Here is a 27,377-nt window from a genome sequence, read left to right as displayed (position 1 = left end):
CCTAAGGACAAGTTCCTATCTTGTTTAATATGCACATAGTATAGCTTATTTTGCGATTGTCATCAATTGACAATCGAACTTTTGGGTACATGTAGGTTTAACTCAAATATTTTTGCAGATTGTAATACTAGCAATCTAAAGACTAAACATGTGACCCAGTGTGCAGTTTTCACTGAGCTGTCTCTTGTATTGTTACATCGTCACAGAAAGAAACACAGTCAAGCCTTCACACATGTCCTTTGATATATACAAATCTGCGCAGGCCGATACACTTTTTGAATGCTATATTTCAAACCACAACGCAATCTCTCCAGCATGGGGATTCCTCACACATGTAAATCCTGCTTTGACATTTTTCTGTGACACATTGGAACTTGCAGAGATAAAAAGACTTGACTATAATAAGTTCAGTGGAGTTACACCAAGGATGAATTTGGCTTATGGTTTCAGTGGGAATGTCTAAATTGCCATTAAAAACCCACAAGCTGATGCGGACTCACAGGGATCAGGGTAAGGGGATGTTTAATTGCAGTGTAGACTCTGGGGTCTTCTTACCTCGCAGGGTCCTAGAGCCTAGGCTCCAGCCCAAGCATCTAAGCGACAATTAAACACTGCCTTAGCCCAAGCCCCATGAGCCCGAGTCATTGAATTGCAGTGTAGACATACCGTAAGTGACTCTAAATGGCAATGGGTTGGAAAAAAACAGTAGGTCGAATTCATCCTGGGTACAGTACTATTGGTGTTAATACAGTTAAACCAGGAATAAATGACCTAGTATCTGTATGCAATTATATACAAAACTTCATGTTCATTGCTCTCCCAACGTGTCAGCTTATGTTTCAAACCATGCTGCTATTTGTTATGATGTTGCTTGAAAATGCTTCACTTCATATAGCTATCCAACCAAACATGTTGCCTTTAGGCTGGCTTTGTTCCTGCTTGAGGCAATAGCTGCATTGTACCAATAAACTGAAATAAGGATGTAAACATGTGCCAGTTGTCTGGCTTATGAAAAAAGGTTGACTTTTAGCAACTTAGATTGCTTTAAAAAAAAAACCGTAAAAAAACCCTTGGTGTAGCAGATTTTCACATGGATTCCTGCTTAAGTCATATATGGGGTTACAAATTTCCCCCCTCATTATCAGCACAATATTGATTAGTGGGCCCCGATTCTACCCTCAGATGCAAACACGCAAGTACAATTAAAGTCAGCAGGGACTGTGTGCATATTACACACAGGATAGGGCCTCCTTCAAGTCCATAAATGTCCTATTAAAAATGCCATATCTATGGAAAAAAAGCTAGAATATTGGTTCTGGCAAAAAAAAGGCCTGGCTAATTTTCAGTGAGAAATTAACAGAACCTATTTTGAGGTTCTGAAGAGTTTGTTTTCATCCCCTGAAGTAGCAGGGGGTTCATCCTCCTCCCATGACACTTCATCCCTCTAAAGTTAATAGGATGTGGAAAGATTTATTTGTGGGGGGGGGGGGGGAGAATATTAAGGGAGGGTGGGGGAAATCACAGGAGTTCTCTGTACCGGCTCCCAGTCTCCCTCATCTGTAGTGCCAGGGGCTGTGTCATCCAGCAGCTGACCTCATAGCCTCACCCACCATGAGGGCTGAGGCTTTTCCCCTCCATTCCTTGGTGTGGGAGGGAAATGTCATGGTAAAGTCATGGAAAGCACCTGCAGCCCCATTCCCTCCCACACATACACAGCTCTGGAAGGTTGGGAGGAAGTGAGTATGATGCTACCTTCCCGCCCCCCCCCTCATCCACCCCCCCCCAGCACATCTATCACAATTTGATCCCTTCCTTCTGTGGAGGTGTAGAGGACAGCATGGTCCTTAAGGTCCTGCTACTGGCAATCCACATTAAAAGGTCTAAAAACGGTTTGGGGTTTTTGCCATGATTAATGTGATATTACTTCTCTGGGGTCTCAAAACACACACAAACTAAGCCTGTATTTTATTCAGCCTGTTGTACATGTGATGTCATGTGTGCTGAGATGGTCATATCCACTTCTGAATACAACTGAAAATTCCTCAGTTTTCTCAGGCACTCAATACAGGCCACCGGGTAGACTATCCGCCACACAGATTGGGTTGCCAACCCTGCAGGATTGGCCTGGAGTCTCCCAGAATAGACATTGACATCCTGGTGACTATTGAAAGCAATTCAGGAGATTTTAAATAGGATATTTTAAGAAAATGAGATTACGTCATGTTGTACAAAATAATATCCGGGAATAGCTTCAGTCAGAGTCGGCAACCCTACGCACAGACAGATCATGAGCTTGGAACTGGATTGGTTTACCTCTGCTCTAAATAAATAAGTTGGATATTTATTACCAATAATGCACAGTTCATTTTTATTTTACTCAGTAAGTGTAGATTTATTTGAATTATTGCCTCATTTGGAGAACGCAGAGATGATATGAAATGTAGTTTTGAAGGAGAGTGACTTTTTGTGGATGAGTGAGAAATTCATGACAACAGAACACTGAATTCAATAGCTTTGTTATAGAAAAAAACTGTAATGCATCATTTTTGATCAATCATAACGTGGCTTGAATGTATCTTATTTATGGCCAATTGTCCTCATGGCACTTAGCTAATAGAACAATTCATATGTGGTTACTCATACAAAAATAAATGTAATTATGGACTTCACAAATAAAGTTGCTCATTATGAATAAAAACTGCAGTTCAGGCAAATTTTCTGGAAAATACATCGCAAGCTGTTCCTGGAAGAGAGAGTAAAGCCTTGAGAAAGATGCATAGAGTTAGCCAGGTTTCAGAGTAGCCGCCGTGTTAGTCTGTATTCTCGAAAAGAAAAGGAGTACCTGTGGCACCTTAGAGACTAGCACATTTATTTGATAAGTGTTCTTACATAAGGGGAAAATCATTATTTTTTTCATTGGGGCAGACAGAATGCAAGGTATTAATAAATTAAAAGAATAATCTTTTATTTACTTTCCTCTACCCTAAAGACACCTGAAGTGCTTTACCCCACATCCTACCTTTCCTCCTCCCAAAAAAGAGAGCGATTAGGCTGTATCTAGAGATCACTTCACACACACACACACCTCAACGACAACTACTTCTGGGTGAAAAGCAGTTGCTGATCAACTTACTGATTCTGTGCTTATTCAATCATCCTATTCACCTCAATAGGCACAGAAGGAGACTCCAGCAAAATTACTCAACAGTTTAGAGCAGGAAGCAGAGAAGAATACCGTATCAAACTGAAACTTTGTTCTGCTTATTCAGATGGGTTTAATATACAGGATTGGTTGGATTCTAATGGGCAGGATACCAAAGAAATTACTGCAAAAACACTCAGATTCACAGACACTTTATAGCAATGGGGGATTTTTTTCTGAGACTGTGCTACTAGCTTTCTAATCAGTTCAACTCTCAAAGTACTTCATTTCTCAGCATCAGTGTCATCTACCCACAGGTGAAACACATTCTTAAAGAAGAATTGTCTTTGGGAACTCTCAACCTTTTCCTACAAGGACATTTGAGAAATCTCTGGGCAGGAAAATGAAAGAACAAATAACTCTGCTGAATTTCCTTTGGAAAAAATATTTGCATGCACATACAGTATATATTGAACGGACTTGCTTGTGAATATTCATCTTCTCTTTGTAGCAACAGAAAATACTTTGTGTCTGACTTCATTATTGATTTTATAACAAATGCATGTTTCATCAATATTTGTGTTTATTTTTTCTTTTGCCAGTCTTACTCCCTCGTCTATCCTCTCCCCCTGCCCCATCTCTCTTTTGGCCCATTCTTTTCCTGCTGGATCTCCCCTCAGCCATGTCACTGTTTTCCATTCATCTCCACTTTGTGCTGTTTTCTCTTTGGATATAAAGTACGAATTCCACCATGTATTGTATTTTTAACAAACTGGTACTTAATTTTGCCTCTGCTTGACATTTTGATGCCTGCTATTTAATATAATCATTTGAGCATAGTAACAAAATAACAGGACAGAAAATGAGGTGATTTAAGGACAAAAGTATGCTCTCAAATCCATACAACAAATATCAGTCGGTGATTTGCTGTCCTTACTGCAAAAAAAAATAAAAATCTGACAACAATGATGATGATCTGGGCACCCTGGGAGAGCAAATCATTGTTGTCAAGACCCACTACTGATCTGGTAGCAGGATTTTGCCTTAGAAAGGAGAAACTTAAAGAGACAAAAAGGATGCTGAGGAAAGTATTACATGGATAGCCAGCCCACAAATCTTTTTCTCAGATCTAGGCCTTACTGTACTGAGCCAAATTCTTCCTTTACAGTCCAGGACAAGGGTGATCTTGTGTTTAAGACTCAGGATATCAAAATTCAATTCCCATCTTTCTCTCACACTTCCTATGATCTAAGCCAATTCACTTCATCTCTCTGTCTCTCAATTCTCTATCTGAGAAATTGAGATAATTCAGCTTTCCTCCTATCCTTTATCTTTTTCATTTATATTTCAAGTGTTTTAGGGCAGAAACTGTCTATATTTGTACAGACTAGCACAATGGGTCCCTAATCCTGATTGGGACCTTTAGGGGCTATCATAATACAATCAAAATAGTAAACAAATGGGCATCAAGGCACAATTCTGTCTATTATTTTCAATATCCAGTGAAACTCAAGTTGAATTGGGTGGAAACAGATTTCTCGTCCTGTGAAAAATTGAGATATTGAAAATTTTCCCATCTTATATCAGGCCAAAAAGTCGAAATCTCAAATTTTTGGAAGCCAAAAATCCAAAAGGTTTCCTTTCAAATCCATTGGAATGTTACATTGCAGTAATTTAAGTATTTGTTTTAATCTATAATTGGCTTTCAAAAATGTTCTGAAAAAAATGTTTTGACAATTTCAAACACTGTAAAAAAAAAAGTTAGATTGCAATCAATCACAATTGACCCTTTCTTGAGAATAATTTGGTTTCCATGAGTCAGTATTTTCCAACAGAGCATGTTCGATTGGAAAAATTCTGACAAACTCTAAATCCAAGTGGTTTTATTCATCATTATGGTATAGCAAGTGGCTAGAAGTCCAATTTTGCCCACATTATAAATAAATTAGAGCCATCTTGAAAGTATGTATATTAATATTAGTCAGTCTTTTGTATTTTAAATGTGTCCTGAATTTAATGTTGCCCTGAAATGCTCTATTTATACCACACTAATGAATTGTAAGACATCTGTGTCTACACAGAAAGAACCCCCTGACTTTTGTCGAGCATGTATTAGCACAGATTTGTAAATTCAATAGTCAAGTTCATTGGCGTGCACACAGTCAAGGGCCCTTTGTTAAACTAGGACATTTGATGAGGTCTGTTTGAGTAGATGCACAATAAGAAGTCCTTCCTATTTTAATGTCAGGAAATTAGAAATATTTTAATGAATTTCACTTGTTCATATCTATCATAGCTTTTCAAAAAGGTCAGTATTTAAAACATATTTAAAGGCATATGCCTGGCTTTTTGTAAATACAAGTAAAGTTCCCTCATGTTACAGAACAAAAACAATCCTATGGGTCATTTTGCATGCCTAATTGTCAACAAATTTCAGCATACAAAAGGAAATAATTTCAAGCCTAATGAATGTGGTGGTCATGGTAAAATTACTCCGTATTTACAGTTAATGCTTTCCCTTAAATAAGCAATCCTTAAAACTCAACATATTCTGACCTGTATGGTGATTCACACATCCCTAACCAATCCAGTCTACATGAGTATGTGCATAAACACAGGAGGACTGGATGGCTGGGAGACTGGTAATTAAAGCTGTGGAAATAAGTGATTTGTTTTTTAGATTGGATTACAGTAAGTTGTAAAAAAAAAATTTCAGGTTGACCCTAAACAAAAAAGATGTGTGTGTGTGGGGGGGGGAGGTTGTTTGTTTTAATTTTCTGCCCCCCGGGCGGGGGGGGAGATCTGCATTTTGGTTGAAATAAAATATTTCATTTAAAAAAATTAAAAGTGAAGGAAATTTTAGAAATGCCATTCACAAAAAACAGAGTTCGTGGTGCTCCCCTTGCCTGTACCTTATAGCCCCATGATTAGAGCACAAGAATGTTGGAGACTGGTTTCAAGTCCCCACTCTGCCTGATTTGGAGCAGGGATTTGAACCTGGGTCTCCCACATTACAGGTGAATGGCAACCACTTTCTCCCCTCGTTTCGCAGATGGTGCCTCTAAGTCTCCTTCTGAATCCAGACCCCCAAATATTTTAGGCCCTCCAAGCTATTTGGCAAATTCATGATGAAAATGAACTGACTTTCAGTGAATAAACTTTTTCTTGTCCCCCCCCCCCAAAAAAAAAAAAACTTTCCAGCAATGGAATATGCCTGCCTTTCACCTCTGAGTCCCATTTATTTTATCTCCTTAGTTGTCCCCTGTAATTATTTGGAATCCTGGACCTGTGGATCCTCCCCTTAGGCTCGGGGGAGGTCCTTTAGCAGTGACCGGGCTTCTGCCCACCCACTTCCTGGATCCCAAAAGGACCTCTGAGTCACTTGTTCAAATCTGCCCAGACTGGTAATAATCAAAACTTGTTACCATCTGATGGATGTTTGGTGGCCTATAAGAATATTTTGTTCAGCTGGGATAACCTCAGCATTCAGTCTTCAAGGTTGCCATTTTGGTAACTTTCATGGCAACCAAGTTCACTCAATAATGAAATATGTACTTCTGTATAAGTAAAACTATGGTAACACTAGGCCACCATATCCAACAACCCTGGCTCAGAGAACTCAGTCTATTCTATTATAGGCCCTGCCTGCCATGTATAAAACCTTTTAGAATAAAATTACAGAGCTCTTCCTAGCCCTTTTCTGTAACCTTTGCACCACTTGATCTGTGGATTTGTTGTTCTTCCCATGAGGGTGGAACCTCTTTGAATGCCAACGATGTCCTGGGACTATGGAAATGAAGAAATTATACCAACAATCCCAAATCAAGTATACAGATACACTTCCCCAACTAAACCAACTCCATACAATAGCTGTCAAACAATGTATCCTTATTTAAGAAAGCAGTGCTACTATGGACTGGGAAACTGCATGTTACAAAGAGGAACAGATGGTGGAGGTATTTTTAAACACTAACAACAGTGATCTGATTCAGAGATGCTCCATGCTGTGGACAGTTTCTTGTTTACCTGATGGCTGTGTCCATCTATCCAGGAATAAACTCAAATTCACAGATATCAAGGTCAGAAGGGACCATTAAGATCATCTAGTCTGACCTCCTGCACAATGCAGGCCACAGAATCTCACCCACCCACTCCTGCGATCAACCTCTCACCTATGTCTGAGCTATTGAAGTCCTCAAATCATGGTTTAAAGACTTCAAGGAGCAGAGAATTCTCCGGCAAGTGACCCGTGCCCCAGGCTACAGAGGAAGGCAAAAAACCTCCAGAGCCTCTTCCAATCTGCCCTGGAGGAAAATTCCTTCCCAACCTTAAATATGGCGATCAGCTGAACCCTGAGCATATGGGCAAGATTCACCAGCCAGATACCCAGGAAAGAATTCTCTGTAATAACTCAGATCCCACCCCATCTAACATCCCATCACAGGCCATTGGCCTATTTACTATGAATATTTAAAGATAATTAATTGCCAAAATCATACTATCCCATCATACCATCTCCTCCATAAACTTATCTAGTTTAATCTTAAAGCCAGACAGGTCTTTTGCCCCCACTGCTTCCCTTGGAAGGCTATTCCAAAAGTTCACTCCTCTGATGGTTAGAAACCTTCGTCTAATTTCAAGTCTAAACTTCCGATAACCAGTTTGTATCCATTAGTTCTTGTGTCCACATTGGTACTGAGCTTAAATAATTCCTCTCCCTCTCTGGTATTTATCCCTCTGGTATATTTAGAGGGAGCAATCATATCTCCCCTCAACCCTTCTTTTGGTTAGGCTAAACAAGCCAAGCTCCTTGAGTCTCCTTTCATAAGACAGGTTTTCCATTCCTCGGATCATCCTAGTAGCCCTTCTCTGTACCTGTTCCAGTTTGAATTCATCCTTCTTTAATATGAGAGACCAGAACTGCACACAGTATTCCCGGTGAGGTCTCACCAGTGCCTTGTATAACGGTACTAAAACCTCCTTATCTCTACTGGAAATACCTTGCCTAATGCATCCCAAGACCGTATTAGCTTTTCTCACAGCCATATCACATTGACAGCTCATAGTCATCCTATGATCAACCAATACTCCAAGGTCCTTCTCCTCCTCTGTTACTTCTAATTGATGCGTCCCTAGCTTATAACTAAAATTCTTGTTATTAATTCCTAAATGCATGACCTTACACTTCTCAGTATTAAATTTCATCCTATTACTATTACTCCAGAAGGTCATCCAGATCTTCCTGTATGATATCCCGGTCTCTCTCTAAATTGGCTTTGTATCATCTGCAAACTTTATTAGCACACTCCCACTTTTTGTGCCGAGGTGAGTAATAAAAAGATTAAATAAGACTGGTCCCAAAACCGATCCCTGAGGAACTCCATTGGTAACCTCCCTCCAGCCTGACAGTTCACCTTTCAGTACGACACGCTGTAGTCTCCCTGTTAACCAATTCCTCTTCTAAAGTCAAATGCATCCCTTAATCCTTTTTCAATAATCTCCTTCTGCGTAACCCTCGGAAGGCCTTATTGCAATACACATCCTATCTAGAGCTGGGTTGAGGGAAAAATAAACTATTCATCTGGAAAGAACAGATCATATAAAAATAACTGCCAGGGAATTATATATATATATACACACATATACATACACACACACACACAATATTATAAATTCTGAGTTCTTTAATAGGTAAAAAATTAGTCAAGTGTGACAAATAGCGGATATATGCAGAGAAGCATTTTTATCACCACATTTTTGCACCCACAATTATTGTAACTTATTGCAATTAATCTAAAAAACAATAGTCACTTTTATAAACAGAAGCAGCTTTATCTCTATCTGGATTTTATATCTTGCATAAAATATTTAAGAACAAGTTCAAGTTAATTAAAAACAAAACAAGCAAAAACACCCTACAAAACAATTGTAACCAGACTGTTAAAGCCTGAAACTTTTCCTGAAAAGGAAACATACAGTTTCTCTGTGTAAAACATCATTCTTCTAGGAATGTTTAAACAAACACAGAAACTTTGTCTTTTAAAAGCTATTAACCTCAGGTTTGATCTACATTTTAAAAAGTTAGGTTCAGTGGTGAGCTGGAGCCGGTTTGCTAGAACCGGTTGTTAAATTTAGAAGCCCTTTTAGAACCGGTTGTTCCGCGAGGGACAACCGGTTCTAAAAGGGCTTCTAAATTTAACCAGCCAAAAGTGGCGTCTTAGGCGCCAACTCCACGGGTGCTCCAGCCCTGGAGCACCCAAGGGGAAAATTTGGTGGGTGCAGAGCACCGACCGGCAGCTCCCCGCCCCACCTCCAGCCCCAGCTCACCTCACCTCTGCCTCCTCCCCTGAACATGCCGCCCCGCTCTGCTTCTCTGCCCCCCCCCCCCCCCCAGGCTTCCTGAGAATCAGCTCTTTGGCAGGAAGCCGGGTCAGGCTGAGAAGCAAGTGACGGCTTCCCGCTCAGGCCCAGGGAGGCGGAGCAGAGGTGAGCAGGGGCAGGGGGGAGGGCACGAGGAGGGCCGCCCACGCCGCAGCAGGTAACCTGGCGGGGAGGGGCGCAGGGGAACCGCTCCCCGCCCCAGCTCACCTCCACCACCCTCAGCCTGAGTGTGAAGCCACCGCCTGCTTCTCAGCCCTCCCAGGCTTCCCGCCGAACAGCTGATTCGCGGGAAGCCAGCGGGGAGGGGCGGGGGCACGGAGAAGCAGAGTGGGGCGGTGCATTCAGGGGAGGAGGTGGAGGCAGAACGGAGGTGAGCTGCAGCCAGGCATGGGATGGGGAGCTGCCAGTGGGTGCTCTGCACCCACCAAATTTTCCCCTTGGGTGCTCCAGCCCCAGAGCACCCAGGGAGTCTGTGCCTAAGGTGCCACTTTTGATGTGATCAGTGGGGGAGCGGCCGCTCCCCCTGCTCCCCCCTAGCTATGCTCCCCCGCCCCTAGGAGCCAGAGGGACCTACCGGATGTTTCCTGGGAGCTGCCCCAGGTAAGCACTGCCGGGACTCCCCACCTCGCCCCCCGGCAGGTGCCTCTGGCTCTTAGGGGTGGGGTGGGGTGGGGTGGGAACCCACTACGGTGGCCCACGAGACCCTCCTGCCCGGTTCTGGGGGCAGTCAACAACCCCCTCGTGGGGTGAGGAGGGAACCCGTTGTTAAGATTTTGACAGCTCATCACTGGTTAGGTTGACATAACTATCTCAGGTAGGGATGTGAAAAAAAACCACAGCAATGGTATTTTAATGTCCAACGTAGATGCAGCTAAGCTGATTGAAGAAATGGATCCATCAGTGCAGCTAACTTCCTTAGGGGAGGTGGAATTCCTACACAAATGGGAAAACCCCTTCAAATCAGTGTCGGCTGCATCTGCACTATGGGGTTAAACCAGCATAACTAAGGTGATGTAGTTATGCAAGTACAGTCTCTAAAGCATAGCTACAGCTTCAAGACAGTGTGCATATGAAATCAGACTTTTGGAACAGCTCCAAAGAGAAAGTGGGTGGACAACTTAAATGCAGTGCCTCATTAAGACAATTACAGGAGTCAATAAGAATTGGCAAAATCAAAAAAGATTCATTAGGCTGTTTGGTTCAATTTCCCTTTAATTCAAAGACAGATAGGTCAACTACAGCCTGCAGTCATCTCAGTTGATTCCTGTGGTGCAGAGAACATTACAAAATTGGTAGCTACCTCTGTTTGCCATCTCACTGTACAGCTTAATGGGTCATGACAGAGTTTTGGCATCTCACTTTCATTATAAATAATATCGCTATGTCTATGCACCTACGATGTGGTTTTAATTATCCTAATTAGAGACAGCAATAGATAAGTGACAAAGCCACAAGTGAGCTATGCAACACTTCCAAATTGTGAGTTATTAAAATCTTTATACCACACCACCATATATTCTGAATATTCCACTTGTAGCTAAAAACAGTTAAAAGTTGATAGTTTAAAGTGTTGGGAATATATTTCATACCCCTTTTTCTGAAAACCGGCCATCTTTTCATGCCTCGGGGAAGAGGGAAATCTCAAGTTATCAATTTTAGAAGCATCTACAATTTACCATGAATAGGTTTTCCCCTCACACATTGAACACTCAAGAGAGGAAGAATATTCGGGGCGGGAAAGAGAGAGATAATAGATTATGGAGCCTCTCTGACTTCAAGGAAAGAATTCCAGGAAGACAGAGCCTGCTGGAAGAGAAGGATAGTGTAACTTTGTGGGGCACTGTGATATTTTAGGGTCCAGGCAGACCAATAAGGAGCTGTTCTTTATCTTCACATAGGCCAGCATGGAGACCAGTTCCATGGTTCACACTAAGGCAGCCCTGGACTGCCAGAGCCATCTGATACCTGGAATAGATCCAGAGTGGCGTAGAGGGCCTTGCACCTGCCCTTGACACCGAGATTAATTTAGTCCTCAGAAGACGGGAGATATATGAACATGATGGGTAAAAATGCTTAGTTAGTAAAAAGGTCCAAAAAAGGCAGGGAGAAATCAAATCCTGGTACAGCTACCATAGCCTGAATAATGGAACTGGATCAGACAGCATATTTACAAGACTTCAGAATACCAATGCATTGTGTGCCTCTCACAACTTGAATCCCTCTGAATACATATAATAAAGATAGAACCAAGTTTAACACACAACAAACAGGATTATTTCTACTCAATTGTTGAATGATTGCAGCTGTATTATTTCCTTCTATTTTCTCTCTCCTTTAAATGTAACACAATTAATCAAAAATCATAAAGATAAGGTAAACCATAGGCAAGTAAAACCCAAAACACTTATCAAAAAGGGAGTCATTAAGTGGTACCCCTTTTCCAACCTCTATTTAACTTGGAAAAATTAGGTAAACAAATGCAGCGCATTAAAGAAATGTCTTTCATGCATCCCAATTTAAAAAGTGCCTCACACAATAAAAAACAGAAAAGATGACAACACTTCTCTTGGTCCACAGACAGTGACTATAGCACTGAAAGGTAGGTGTAGTCTATGGGCCAGATGGTGTAACACTTATTCCCAACGGTAAGTGCTTATTCACGCAAGCAATATTTTCACCTATGATTCAACTCTGCCTATCAACAATAACTGCACACAAAATGACAAAAAACAACAGAAGTATTTATTAATACTTAATCCAAACATACATGAACATCTTCCCATGATCCTCCATGTAATCTGAGAATCAAGGGAGGAGAGTTGCAGTCCTGGTGACCAGAGGTTAATCTGTCAGGGGGGAGGGAGGGAAAGACATCAGAAATTTCCTTTACTCTAGAAGATGATTCCTCTTATTATCTGTTGGGTTTCTCTGTTTTGCCCAAGAACGTTGAGAGGAGGTGGTGAATTGGTTGCCTGGAGGGGTTAGAGTTGTTTGCTTGCCTGTTTTTTGCTCACCTCTGAAAGCCAATGTGCTAGATTCTCAGATGGTGCAAATCAGCATAGTGCCACTGACTGATTTACACCAACTGACCAACTGGTCCCTGTCATTTCTGGGTATTTATCGTTATAACTATTTATCTGTATTACAGTAGCATGTAGAGACCCCAACTGAGATTACATATGCATAGTATTCACTAATCACTGTACATAATCACAGGTTTCAGAGTAGCAGCCATATTAGTCTGTATCTGCAAAAAGAAAAAGGAGGACTTGTGGCACCTTAGAGGCTAACAAATTTATTTAAGCATAAGCTTTCATGAGCTACAGCTCACTTCAACAAAAGCTTATGCTCAGATAAATTTGTTAGTCTCTAAGGTGCCACAAGTACTCCTGTTCTTTTTGTACATAATCAGTCCTTGCTTCAAAGAGTTTACAATCTAACAAAATTTTAATTTATACTTCAATGTCTATGAAAGGGTGTATTTTATAAATCAAAATTAAATAGTTACAAATCATTTCTTCACATGTATGTTTTTAATCTGATGCCTGGGGGGAAAAAAAAAGAAAAGAAAAGAAAGAAATGGGACTATATACCTTTAAATGAATGCAGGGAGCTACTTACCTCCCCCGCATCTGTCAGAGAATTCAGGTTTAATAGTATGTGCCACACTTTGCCAACTGTTCAGAAAAACAGATTCTAAATGTAGCATGCTTCACTTAATTTATATGAGAGCTCTGAGAGTTCGGGAAAAAAACCCACCGGAGAGCAAGCTTTCCCCCCTATGACATAAAAAAGAAAAGCTTGCCAGGCTTGTAAAGGTTGGGAGAGCTGCTTTAAATTTGAAGGAGGGAAAACACAGCCAGATTCTGTTCAGACACACCCCAGGGGGCCAGTTCACTAGTATTTTAGGGCTGCTTTGCACCACTCTGTCATCACAAAGAAGCTTTAAGAACAATTTAGCTGGCCACAGTAGGATTCCTCTATGAACACAAATCATCAGGGGAATGCCTCGGCTCAGGTGATCCCAACCCACAATCATGGCCCCTGGCAGCTGCTGACAGAGCAGATTTTGGTTAGATCTCAGGACTGGGGGATAAAGGAGCATGCAAAGGTATCAAAGTCAGGCTTCTCCCCTCTTCTAGACTGGCACCAAGTGCTTATCTGCAACCCAGATAATTTGGGCCATATATTACAATTGGACCTTGTAAAATTAGCAACTAAATACACTCAAACAGATCCAGTGACTTTACAGGATGCATGTTTTTACAAAGAATCAGTCCTATAAAGATGTGGGGTTTTCCCCTTGGGGTTACCATAAAGCTCTGTAGAGTGGTAATGATCTGTGACCCAGTGTAGCATGGAAGGTCACAGAGCTCAGTTCGAAGGACAGATAAGCTGTTCAGCTGCATGGTTGTGTGGCTAGGCCAGGGTAACTCAATGGATCAAGTCTGTGCAGAATCACGAAAGGCCTGAGGTTGTTGCGGTTTTTATTTTGTTTTTGTGTCTTGTCAGAATTAGGCTTGAGAAAAGCAATTATGCTCCTTAGTAGCAGATAACCCCATCTGGCTACCATTCTCCCATACCAGATATTGAGATCCATCAAGGGGCTATCCCTAGATGCTTGAGTGCTCTGTACCTCCAGTCCATTTTCTTTTCTGATTGCTATTTTTAAAATCACTGTAGCTTTTAAGAATATTGATGGCTCTGGGCAACAACCTACCTTTCATTTAGTTAGGGTGTGCCCTTTCCCTGTAATAAAATATACAGGGCAGTTTATGAAGCATGTAATCAGCTTTTTTGACAGTAGTACTAAGAGTCATATTCTGGGATTTAAATGGAGTCAATAGGACCAATTATGGGCCCACATCCTACTTGTGATGGCATAAGGGGAATATGATGGGTCAAGGGGAAAATATCCCGGTGCAGGAACAGTATAGAGCTGACATAAGCATCTCTGTCCATCTTGCATCCCCTGCAGCATAGGGGACCTACCTGTTGTGTGGAGCACTGTAGGGGATTCTCAGCTGCAGAACAGCGCAAGTAATGTTGCCCTAATTTACAGTAGCTCCTACCGGTAGAGTCAGATGGCATAAAGCCATGCATCTTCCCTCCCTCTGGACTGAGACATCTGGACTCTCAAGAGAGAAGGAGCACAGAATCCTTTCCAGGAAAAACTAGAACTGAAGGCCTGTGGGACAAAGTGGACACCTATGGTTTTTTGGAAGACTAATCCCAGTCATAGGCCCAATCCTGCTGATTTTACTCAGGCACAAGTTCCACAGACTGCAACAGGAAGTTTGCCCAAGTCAGGTCTATAATAGTAGCTACTAGGCAGCGGACACCAACTCCTGCCACGTAACTGGCATATTAACTTTTGTGACCCTGACTTGTGGCACATGATCGGGGCCAGAATATACAAGCTGTCTACTAGCATCGCACTTAGAACATATTCTTGTTTGGTACCCTCCCCCTGACTTGCTGCCCCCCATCTCTCTCTCTCTGTGACTGGTCTCAGAGACAGTAACAAACAGCAAACACATAAAAATAGCAGGTTTTAGCTTTTCTTGCTTCGGAGCTCTCCTCCCCAGCAAACCAAAGGACTGATTCTGCAAAGCCCCATGAGTGTCATTCCTTTCAGTGGGACCAATTCACACAAATAAGGATGACTCATGTGCATAAGGGATTGTAGGATCAGGATTTAAGTAAATTTTCACGAGTGTGAATCTGTTTTGAACAGCTCACTGCAGTTCTAACTCACCCCATTGTCAAGACTTCAGATGTCATGACTGATTAAGAAAAAGTGACCCATTAATCTTATGTGCATATTAAATGCAATGATTTATTCACCAGGTTTAGGGTGGGGTGGGGGGAGAATGAGGATAATGGAAGGGGATTTTTTGTTATACTCATGCTCATCAGCTTATACCATTTAAAAAGATTTGCTTGTTGTGCCATAAGATAGGTTTCTGCTAGTGTGCCAGGTAATGTCACCAACTTATTTATGATGCCTACACAGCTTGTATTTTTGTTTCTAAGAAACCACTGCAATTCTATTGAGACATACATGAGCCTCATGAGCATGGCAAGGCGTGAGCCAGAGAGCCAAGCAGTATAATTCTCAGTGCAACTCTGGAGTTTACAACATTTCACAAAATGGATTTTTAATTTGGTTTTACAGAACGCATTCACTGTTGTGACACAAAAACTCAAAGATGACGAGGTCAGTGAATATACAACAAAATTAAAAAGATCAAATTTTCTCCAAAACATCTGATTCTTACAGCTTGTGTTATTTTTAAGACACGCCACACTTAATTTATGCTGAATAAGGTTTAAATGGGACATATGAAAAATACAGAATATGAAAGAAGAAAGAGCAGTTTGCTGTCTTAGTTATGTCAATGATATCTTTGTACTAGCACAAGCAGATTGTTTTCCTTCTTTCTATGAACTACATAGCATCTTATCTAAGATTCACCCTGGAGATTTGGATCAACTGTCAGATCAATTACCCAGACTTCTTAGGAGTTTTCAGAAAAATAAATAAATTTATCACATAAGAATTAAAGCTGGAAGCAGGAAAAAAGGGAAGAAAAAAAAATTCCACAAAAAACTAGACCATACTAACCACTAAACAACAAAATCCTGTACATGAAAGAAACATGCTTACACTACAACTCCTGCAAATGAACTGGTTCACACTATAAAATGGTTGATATTTTTAATAAACTGTTGCAACATTTCTCGTAATCCAAAGAATGACTTGTGTTTCAGCTGATTTACTGCTGTGGGGTTTACTCTCTTATTAAGATGTGACTGTAATTCGTTAGCTTTAATGGGAGTTCCACCCCTATGTCAAAGACATGCTACAGCACTAAAACTGACAGTCTTATTCTAATTCTGAACATGGCACACTGGAGCCAATGGGATTTTTGAGCACAGAACAGCAGCATGGTTGTGGTAACTAAGAAAAACAAATGTGTGAAGTTTATGGCATCACCCAGCCAACATGTCACACCAAAAGCATGTGCATGGTGTCGCTTATCAGAGCTGTCCCTAGAGTGGTGCGGGGCCCAGCTGCCACACTCCTCCTCATCCGCCTGCCTGCCACTCGCCTCCCCACTAGTCTCCTTGTCGTCTGCCCGACCGACAGCCTCCTCACTGCCCACCCCCTCACCTCACTCCCGCTGGACTGCCTGCCACCCACCTCCTCACCTGTCTGCCAGCCGCTCTCCTCCTTGCAGTCCATCCGCCTGTCTCCTACCCTCCTGCTCGCCTCCCTGTTCACCTCTTCACCCCGCTCGCCTGCTTCATCTCCTCGCCCGCCTCCTCACCTGAATATTGGGACAAATGGCATCCCGATCGTACATCTGTCGGGACACAAGACAAAGGGCTAAATATTGGGACAGTCCCAGTTTTATCGAAGCACTAGGCCCAGGGCGGTCGCCCCAATTCAACCTACCCAAGGGACAGCTCTGTCTCTTATTGACATATGCATTCCTCATGCATCAACTATGGTAACCCAACATGGCAATTTCTAATCCATTCTGCGCATATCTAGCAGGAAGTTTTATAAGACCCATCGCCCTCATTTTCTAAATGTACTCATGCACAGAGGTGCTTATTTTCTTTTGAAGTATTAAAGGTCTCCTCTTAAGGAAAGGGATACAGATTTTCTTTAGGTAACATGAACAATTTTATACTGTAGCAAAATTATACCCATAACTAGTAAAAGTATGGTATTTATAAATTCATGTGATACATTCATTGCTTTATTAACCTAACGTCCTCCCAGGCCCATCATATTGCAAAAACACATTGTTCTTGATAACCACATTTAACAGGAGTTTTATAGTACAGCTTTGGATTGCTACATAAAAAAAACCAAACACACACCAACCTCTACCAAAGATCTCAAAGCACCTTGCAGACATTAAACAAATTAAGTTTCACAACACTCATGTGAATAGGCATGACCCCCGCCCCGCCCCCACAGGAGAGACTGAGGAATGGAAAGGTCAAGTTATTTTTTTTATTTGAAACAAGATGCAAGTCCCTAATGACTGATGCTGTGCTTACTCTCAGCCTTCATGACAAGTCATTTTCATATAAAGGCATTTTTAATTTAAAAGGACAGTGTCAACTTAAAAATCATATGTAGTATAATGAGTGAAGTGATTTATTTATTACCACCACAATATGGGGAAGATTGTCAAAGTTTCAAATGTGCATTAGGTGTCTGACTTTCCACGGGAACTGGGCATCTAAATGCCCTTTGTGCATTTGAAATCTCCCTATTATTAAATGTGAAAGCACTTTAAAAATACATTTCATTGCTAATTGTTTTGGGGGAGGGGGGTGATTTTGTTTGCATTACTTTCAGACAGGCCAATGACATCTCAAATGAGATTTCACTGTCAGGTGGTTTGTGCTGCAAAGTTTGGATCTCACATGCTACAGAGAAATGTTTATTTAAAACTCATGGAAGCATTTCTATTGGTCTTGGGTTTTAAAAAAACCTGTTTTTACAAAATGTTAATTTGAGGCCAAAATTTCAGTTGGCAGTTCCCCTTTAATTTATGCTTTTACTTCCCCCTCCCAATCTGCTATTTTCTGTTGGTAAAAGTAGGATTTGTTTTTTTTATCAGACAACAACTTGATATGACTATGGACATGTGCTCTTTTTACAGGAAGGCATGATCGTAGCAGAACTGACAGGTGGCGCTAAAGTGGTCTGAGATCTTTATAAATACAGTAACACTACATTTCAGTACCTCAGTGAAAACCTCAAATTGTCAGAGAAGATAACAAATAAAATACACCAAAATATTCAGGGAAGTCAGATCAAATAAGGAGCCAAGGCTTGCTCCCACTGAACATACACATTTTAAACACCTACCCTTAGACAGATTGAAGTCAATGGTGAACTTTCCATGGATTTGAGTGGACATGAGAAAGCATCTCCAGTCTGATGAATAAGTTGGCATTATTCAAATATTGAAGAAATAATTAGAAATCACTTGGCATAAGAATTGCAGAATGCGGTCTTGAGAAAAAAGAGAAATCCAGTAGACAAACCTACAAGGCACAAGTCCCCTCTCTGGCTACTGACTCAGGAGGCACTGACCATCTTGCAGCACAGTTCCCTTATGCTGTTTGAATAAGCAGCTGTGCTGAAACACTGACTGACATTGCCATTATAATGCACCAGCTGAGTTGCCTGCTCTGTAGTCTATGCACAAGCAAGTGCAGGTACCTGGAACACCTCTTGTGATCAATGTTCCACTCCCTACTCAGGTGAATAGACCCCGTCTTCAGGCATAACCATGCATGTTTTCCATAGCTAGTTTTCCAATGTCATTTCATTTCCTTTTTGACTTAGGTCAGACTCTGGAAGGAATATGGGCCTGATAAGTTGATTTCAGTGAGAAGCACAAGACCTGCCATTCTCTCATTGACACCAGTTACATGTCAAGACCTAAGGATGTCAAGTGAATCCATCACTTCGTGGGAGAAACTGCACCTTTCATGATCAGGCCCCTAGCTCAGCCGGGGGGGTGGGGGGATGGGGAAATTCACTCCACTCGCATAAAACCTGAGTATTAATTCTCTCTCTATCCAGAAGGCGAATTTCTCCCACTCAAGAACAAGGGCTGAGCTCTGCTACTACCCCAATTTGTAGGTTAGAATAGTAGACATTTCGCCCCACCCCAGATAGTGTGGCACTCCAGGGACACCAATCTGCATAAACAAGGCTTCATGGGCCTCCACATGGCCTCCCTTCCACATTAGCCCTGCAGAGGTCATAACAAAGACTTGTTCTGTGGTAACCTGACCTGTGTTTCAGGTGGCTGGCTCCCATAAAAGCCTCTCCACAGAGTTTAATTTGAACAGAGGGACCTATGTCAGTCTGCCACACTTTGGGCTTAGCAGTGAAATCCACCAAAGAAGGTTTTGCAGTAAGAGCCACATACTTTTCATATTTGGGGCTTCATATTTATGCAGGCCCTCTCTATAGTGGTGGGTTCAACCTTACAGGTTAACCAAAAATATCTGAGAACAGATGTGGGTAGTGGTTCTTGAACAACTTGGCTTGTGATGTTTTAATATTGTAAACAGGTTTGCTTCCATGTTTATTATTGCTGCCTTTTATTTCTAAAGCCAAGTGGAAATAGAATAATCAAAAGAGTTGCAGATAATTTTATTACTCAATAAGAATGACTTCTCTTACCCTGGAATGGCTTTTCTAATGTTGAGCATTAATGGCATGAAATAGAAGAGAACAACTACAACAGAATAGATGTTGCCGGAAGAATCTTGTGATTATAATGCTTGCAGTCAACAGTAAAACATACATTGACTTCAAATGACACCAGAAGCAAGATCAAAAGAAAAAATATACTGACCAAACATCTTATGTTAAGTAATATTTAAAGGTTAGGACTAACCATGGGCAATGCTGCATAATGCATATGGTACCTAGATAATGTATCATAATAACTAGGTAAAAACTGGATGTGTTGAGTAAAATACCTCAACTCCAAACTTAATGACTTTTGAAGGCTTAGGTTTTCTGACTTTTTTTACTCATTAAAAAAAAACTAAGTGAAAATTAAGCAGCACTAGATTTAAATTATATTAAACCTAGAATTCTATAGTCCCTATGGGGATAATAGAAGCAATTTTTATCTGGCTTAGCTAGTCAATAGGGACTGAGTCTTGATGTTGTTACTCCAGCAAACTGGAGGTTTGGAGCATTGGAACAATAGATCAGACCAATGCTCCATTTAGTTTACAATTTTCTCACTGATAGCAGCCAGTACCAGCTGCTTCCAGCAGAGATGCCGGGCAATCTACACATGTGGGTTAGAAAGAAATTTCCCCTATCTTTAAGGCTTGTGTCCCCTAATGCATTAGGATTTAGATGCATTATTTATTTTCACCTGGTAAGGACTTCAGGGTTAGTGCCCATATGTGGCTGCATCAAGAAACTGCTCCTGTAATAATCACATGTGGGGTTCCACATCCCTTCTTTCACCATTATTTCCAGACCCAAAACTTGCAAAATCTTTGTCGCTGTCAATGGTGGCAGAGGCTGCTCACAGCTGAGTTTCAGATTGTGGGTTGAGTTTTCAGAGCTAGCTGGAAAAGCCATCCTTTGACTTTTAAAATAGTATTTAGTGATGCAAAAGACAATAGAATCCCAACCTATTTTACAACATATGCACTCTGCAGTGCTAACAGGAGTAAAGACTATTTGAGTCTGATAAATAGGCACTCACCACTCACATGTGCTGCAAACATTGAGTGCTTTAGTGCTGCTTTTTCAACAGGGCCAAATTCTGCTGTTAACATCCCTCTGATGAAGTTAGCAGTGAATATAGATTTGTCACCATTACTGAGAGCAGAGCTTGGACCACAGTGGCTTAGTAATTTTTCAGTTCAACTTCAGCTTAACGTTTTTGATCAAATGGGCATTTCTCAGCTGCCAGCTGGTATTAAACCCACAGCTGAAAAGCCAGCATTTGTGAATCTATAAAAACCTCTTAAAATCTATTCTTTAAGATTTGGCCAAAAATGAGAGGACTCACTTTAAGCATGCTTATTCTACCAGTTCAAGAAAGCAGCATTCGCCTGGTGAAACCTTTTAATACAGTGACTGAGAACTTCTCATGCCAGCATTTTACAAACTTCTTCTCGTTACTTTATAACCAGTGGCTGGGTTTCAGTCAGGAGGATCACTTCTATTTTATGGCTGCATTGCCATTTGTATATACTCTGTGGCAAAGCGCTCCCTTGCTCAATACAGTAAGGTAATTTGTACAGAATAACAAAATGAGTGTGATCACGATGTACATTTCTCCACATTTTCTAGCCGTTTGGCACCAGCTCCACCTTTTAACGGGTACCTGCTGTCAATTTTTTGGCTCTTCTGAGGCCTGATATAACATCTACAGAGAGAGAGAGACAGACAGACAGACAGACAGACATCTCAGGAATCAGTAAGCCAATGAGCCAGCAGCTGACTTTTGAATTTAGGTACTGCACTGATAAGTGTCTTTCAAATGGTCTTGTCTTAAAATTAGAGTGAAGCTGTCTTTAATCAGATTATAAAATCTACTTTAGTTCATCTGAAATTTATTTTAAGGGGGTGGGGGGGGAAGAGAGAGAGAAATGAAATAATCATACAGTGGAGCAGAACTAGAATACAACTCAAAACAGATTGATTTGTTTTACTCATCTTAAGTCTAAGAGACCAATCCGAACACATCAGAGGAACAATATTTTAAAGCTACTGCTATGGCTTCTATGTGCAGTCATACCAACCGTTCTCAGATGCAAATGAGGTGTCAAAGGACACCCACGAATTGCACACTTCTCTCCAAAGGAACATCTGCACACACGTTGGAGGTATAATTTCCTGCTCGGGAAGACATACGATCACTAGCTTTGATCTAGCTAGCACATTAGATATAGAAGTGTAGCCACATTTGGGAAGGGTTAGCCACCCAAGTACCTACCCAGGGTCACAGATGGGATTATATTCACAGCAGTTAGCCCATCCCTTGACACACGCCACCATGGGCACACTTATTTTTTAGTGAACTAGCTCAGTCAGAGGTAATGAACATGTCTGCTCACGCTGGAAACTACACCTACAGCTGCAGTGTAGCCATACCCCAGGTCAGCATGAAATCAATGCCATAGAAAGGTGATAGATAGCATTACATGGCATCTTCCAGACCCAGTGTAAAACTGAGGTTCTGGCCATTTGTGAAGAAAGATCCCCTGGTGCTTTTTACAGTACATAAAGTACTTTGAAATAAAAGAGTACTATATAAAAGCATAGATTTCCTCTCAATATGGCTACAGATGTGTATATAATGTTATGTATGTAACATGTATATGATATGTCCATACATATTTATCCCTGTGTTAGGGGTGATGTGCAGCTGCACCATCTCAGGAGAAGGAGAAGGAACTGTGATTCTGAATCACATCCGCCCTGTGTCTTTGTTCCCCGGAGCAAGAGTAAGTTGACACACCCTTCACAGAACACTAATTTACTTCTCACCTTGTGCTGGCCCAACTAGGCTGATTGGTACATTGGGAAAACAGAGCTATAGCCAACCTCCTGTCCATTCCATCCTTGCCAACACGCCAACGGGGGACTTACAGACTCTGCTCTCCCCTCCACACTCAGAATCCAGATCTTCATTCAGAGAATTGGGGAGGGGCTCTTACTGGCTCCCCAGCCTTATTTCTATGAGTGACCTCGTTAGTGCTATCCTTCAACTAACCATTAACACACGTCAACTTACCATTTTATTTATTTCACTTCACTTGTTCTATATATTTTTCATTTATCATAGAAAATTAGGATTGTAAGAGAAGTCAGGAGGTCACTTAGTCCAACCCCCTGGCTCAAACCAACTAAATCATCCCAGCCAGGGCTTTGTCAAGCTGGGCCTTAAAAATCTTTAAAGATGGGGATTCCACCACCTCCCTAGGTAACCCATTCCAGTGCTTCACCATGCTCCTAGTGGAATAGTTTTTCCTTATATCCTACCTAGACCTCTCCCACTGCAACTTGAGACCATCGCTCCTTGTTCTGTCATTTGCCACCACTGAGAACAACGTAGGTCCATCCTCTTTGGAACCCCACTTCAGGTAGTTGAATGCTGCTGTCAAATCCTCCCCCCCACCACCACTCTTCTCTTCTGCAGACTAAATAAGCCTCGTTCCCTCAGCCTCTCCTCATAAGTCATGTGTCCCAGCCCCCTAATCATTTTCATTGCACTCCACTGGACTTTCTCCAATTTGTCCACATCCTTTCTGAATTGGGGGACCCAAAACTGGACACAATACTCCACATGTAGCCTCACCAGCACCAAATAGAGGGGAATAATCACTTCCCTTGATCTGCTGGCAATGCTCCTACTAATGCAGCCCAATATGCAGTTAGCCTTCTTGGCACCAAGGTCACACTGTTGATTCATATCCAGCTTCTCTTCCCCTGTAATCCCCAGGTCCTTTTCTGCAGAACTGCTGCTTAGCCAGTCAGTCCACAGCCTGTAGCAGTGCATGGGATCCCTCCATCCTAAGTGCAGGACTCTGCACTTGTCCTTGTTGAACCTCAGATTTCTTTTGGCCCAATCCTCCAATTTGTATAGGTCACTCTGGACCCTATCCCTACCCTCCAGGGTATCTTCCTCTACACCCCCAGCTTAGTGTCATCCGCAAACTTGCTGAGGTGCAATTCACCCCATCATCCAGATCATTAACAAAGATGTTGAACAAAACCTGCCCGAGAACCAACCCCTGGGGCACTCTGCTTGATACCAGCTGCCAACTAGGCATCGAGCCATTGATCACTACCCATTGAGCCTGACAATCTAGCCAGCTTTCTATCCACTTTATAATCCATTCATCCAATCCATACTTCTTTAACTTGCTGGCAAGAATACTGTGAGAGACCGTATCAAAAGCTTTGCTAAAGTTGAGATATATCACATCCACCGCTTTCCCCATATCCACAGAGTCAGTTTTCTCATCACAGAAGGCAATCAGGTTGGTCAGGCATGACTTACCCTTGGTGAATCCATTTTGACTGTTCCTGATCACCTTCCTCTCCTCCAAGTGCTTCAACATGGATTCCTTGAGCACCTGCTCCATGATTTTTCCAGGGATTGTAGTTCCCTGGATTCTCCTTTTCCCTTTTTTAAAGATGGACACTATATTTGCCTTTTTTAAATCGTCCGGGATGCATCTGATGAAGTGAGCTGTAACTCATGAAAGCTTACGCTCAAATATATTTGTTAGTCTCTAAGGTGTCACAAGTACTCCTTTTCTTTTTGTGGATATAGACTAACATGGCTGCTACTCTGAAACCTGTTTCACTAGGAGAGTGGTGAAGCACTGGAATGGTTTACCTAGGGAGGTGGTGGAATCTCCATCCTTGGAGGTTTTTAAGGCCCGGCTTGACAATGCCCTGGCTGGGATGATTTAGTTGGGGCTGGTCCTGCTTTGGGCAGAGGGTTGGACTAGATGACCTCCTGACTTCTCTTCCAAACCTAATCTTCTATGATTTAAGTCTCCCACGAGAACCAGGGCCTGTGATGTGAAAACTTGTTAGTTGTCCTAAGAAAGCCTTGTCTATCTCATCCTTCTGGTCTAGTGGTCTATAGAAGATGCTCACCATGACATCATACTTGGTGCTCTCGCCTCTAAAACTTAACCCAAAGATTCTCAACAGGCTTTTCTCCAGTTTCATATTAGAGCTCTGAGCAATCATACTGCTCTTACTTACAGTGCAACTCCTCCACCTTTTCTCCCTCGCCTGTCCTTCCTGAACAGTTTATATCCATCCATGACCGTGCTCCAGTCACGTGAGTTACCCCACCAAGTTTGTTATTCCAATCACATCATAGTTCCTTGACTGTGCCAAGACTTCAGTTCCTTCTGCTTCTTTCCCAGGCTTTGTGTACGGGCACCTAAGATAATTAGCCAATTGCCCTTCTTTCTCACTATGAATCAGGAGGCCTCACTTCTTGCGCCCTCCTCATTATGTTTCCTCCTGTTATCCCACTTCCCCACTTACCTCAGAGAATAAGTCTCTATCACCCGGTGAACCTAGTTTAAAGCCCTCCTCACTAAGTTAGCAAGCCTGCCTGCAAAGATGCTCTTCCCTGTCTTCATTAGGTAGATCCCATCTCTTCCTAGCAATCCTTCTTCCTGGAAGAACATCCCATGGTTGAAGAATCCAAAGCCCTCTCTCCGACACCACCTGTGTAACCACACATTTACTTCCACAATTCGATGGTCCTACCTGGGCCTTTTCCTTCAACAGAGAGGATGGACAAGAACACGACTTGCACCTCAAACTCCTTTAACCTTCTTCCCAGAGACACAGTCTGCCGTGACCCACTCAAAGTCATTCTTGGCAGTATCATTGGTGCACATGTGGAGAAGTAGGAAGGGATAGCAGTCTGAGGGCTTCCTCGGCAGAGACTCCATCAGATCCTGAATTCTAGCTCCAGATAAGCAGCACACTTCGAGTTTCCTGGTCTAGACAGCAGACGGATGACTCCGTCCCCCTTAGGAAGGAGTCCCTGGCCACCACCAGCCATCTCCCCCTCTTGGAAGTGGTGGTCATGGAAACCCCATCCCTAGAACAATGCATCCCATGCCTTCTTGTCAGTGGAGTCTCCTTCTGATCCTTTCCCTCAGATGACTCTTCCAAACCATTCTCTGCCATAGTACCTGTGCAGAGAGCCTGAAAATGGTTTCTTACCTCTATCTGCATTGTGGTTCTCCTCTTTCTTCTTCTTCTGGAGGTCACATGCTGCCAATTTTCTTCCCTGTTCTGCAGTGCCCTCTCTGATTCTTCCGCATGCTGTGCCTGCAGTACCAAACGCTGACTTCTATCCAGAAAATCTTCATTCTCTCTGATGCAACGCAGGTTGATACTTGAGTCTCTAGTCCTTTAACCTGCTCTTCCAATATGGAGACCAGCTTGTACTTTGTACAGACGAAGTCACTTTTGTCTTTTGAGAGAAAGACAAACATGGCACATCCTATGCAGGTCACAACAGCGGATCACTCACTATCCATATTGTCTTCCTTCTAAGAGCCTCTTCAGATGTTGCATTTACTGCTCACAGAAGCCTGAAAGGCAAAAAAAACCATAAAACACACCTCGGTGGGATCTCCCCTAGGTGAACTCCCTCTGTTTGCCTGTTGTCTGCTCACTCAGTTCACAATTGACTGCGTTTTTTAATAAGGCTTCTGGCTCAAATTTCCTTCAATTTGTTAACAAAAACCAAAATGCTAGCCACAACTATTCAGTGTTGTTCCCAGGATATGAGAAATACAAGTTGGATGAGGCCTTCAAACAACCCTCTAACCTCTCATGAGCTTATCAAAAAGCTCTCCACAGACCAAGACCACCAACTCAGAGGCACCAGCCCCCACCAGAACCTGTAGAGATCTCTACTGCTATGATGATCAACACCCACCACCCCAACAACACCCCTTTTGAAATCCATGGGTTCTACACATGCCTATCACAACCATATCACCTGAGAGTGAACACTTCTCACAAAGCCATCACTGTATCCAACCTCTCAGTCCTCAAAGGAAACCTGCACAACACAAGTCTGGGAGCTTAAATTCATAACTCTGCTAAAATGACAAATTCATGGATTGAATAAAGAAACTGCTGTAGCAAGCCATGAATCCAATCTATAAACCATTAACTGCATCTTGCATCTTTTTCGTCCCCCCCTCCCATGACGGGGGGGGGGGGGGGAGGAGGAACAGGGGTGTGTGTAAATGGGCCACTTCACCTTCAACAGTCCCCTGAAGTGTGTGTTAACTACTTATGCCAAACAATTCATTCCACATTGCATTTAGCTGTGACACAGAGTACATTTCCCAGACCTCAAGAAGGGCTCTCTGTAAGCTTGTCTCTCACCAACTTCTGTTGGCACAATAAAATAGATTGCCCACCTTGTCTTTACAGCCACAAGTATGCATCTTACAACAGCGTAAGCGTAGCTAGATAAACAGAAATACCTTTCTAACTCCCCAAACAATCTTCCCACCCACTCACTCTGCCCTTGGAGAGAACTTACCATTTAGGGCACACAGCAAGGGCTAAGAGATGTTATCTGTCACAGCAAACAGGGGGAATGAGTTTCAGAACCAAGCGTCTCCTGCTAAAGCCACAGCTCCCTTCCCATTTAAATCAGAAGCCTGTTAGTTCAAGTGCCTCAGATGATCACAACGCAAGGAGAAAGGTAATCTTTAAGTAAGAGCACTACGAGAGCTTGCTTTTTGTGTGTGCGCGCGC

The 27,377-nt window shown here is 42.1% G+C and overlaps 1 protein-coding gene across 12 annotated transcripts in view; it reads right to left on the bottom strand.

Annotated features, from left to right (window-relative positions):
• GRM7 (glutamate metabotropic receptor 7) overlaps positions 1-27,377 on the bottom strand; it is a 538,586-nt gene that overhangs the window by 500,212 nt on the left and 10,997 nt on the right. Inside the window, exon 2 of one of the 12 annotated variants that reach the window (XM_073351193.1) lies at positions 16,858-16,893. The exons of 7 other annotated variants lie outside the window; for them this stretch is intronic. In XM_073351193.1, coding sequence (XP_073207294.1) covers positions 16,858-16,893 — 36 coding nt within the window. Of the gene's footprint in view, positions 1-16,738; positions 16,825-16,857; positions 16,894-24,114; positions 24,185-25,124; positions 25,146-25,817; positions 26,019-27,377 lie in introns of those variants that run through there. 4 more of the 12 variants (XM_073351197.1, XM_073351201.1, XM_073351196.1 and 1 more) reach the window with 4 other exon arrangements.

The sequence above is a fragment of the Lepidochelys kempii genome, chromosome 7 (assembly GCF_965140265.1).
Source record: "Lepidochelys kempii isolate rLepKem1 chromosome 7, rLepKem1.hap2, whole genome shotgun sequence".
Lineage (NCBI taxonomy): Eukaryota > Metazoa > Chordata > Testudines > Cheloniidae > Lepidochelys > Lepidochelys kempii.
This window is presented reverse-complemented; position numbering and strand designations above follow the sequence as displayed.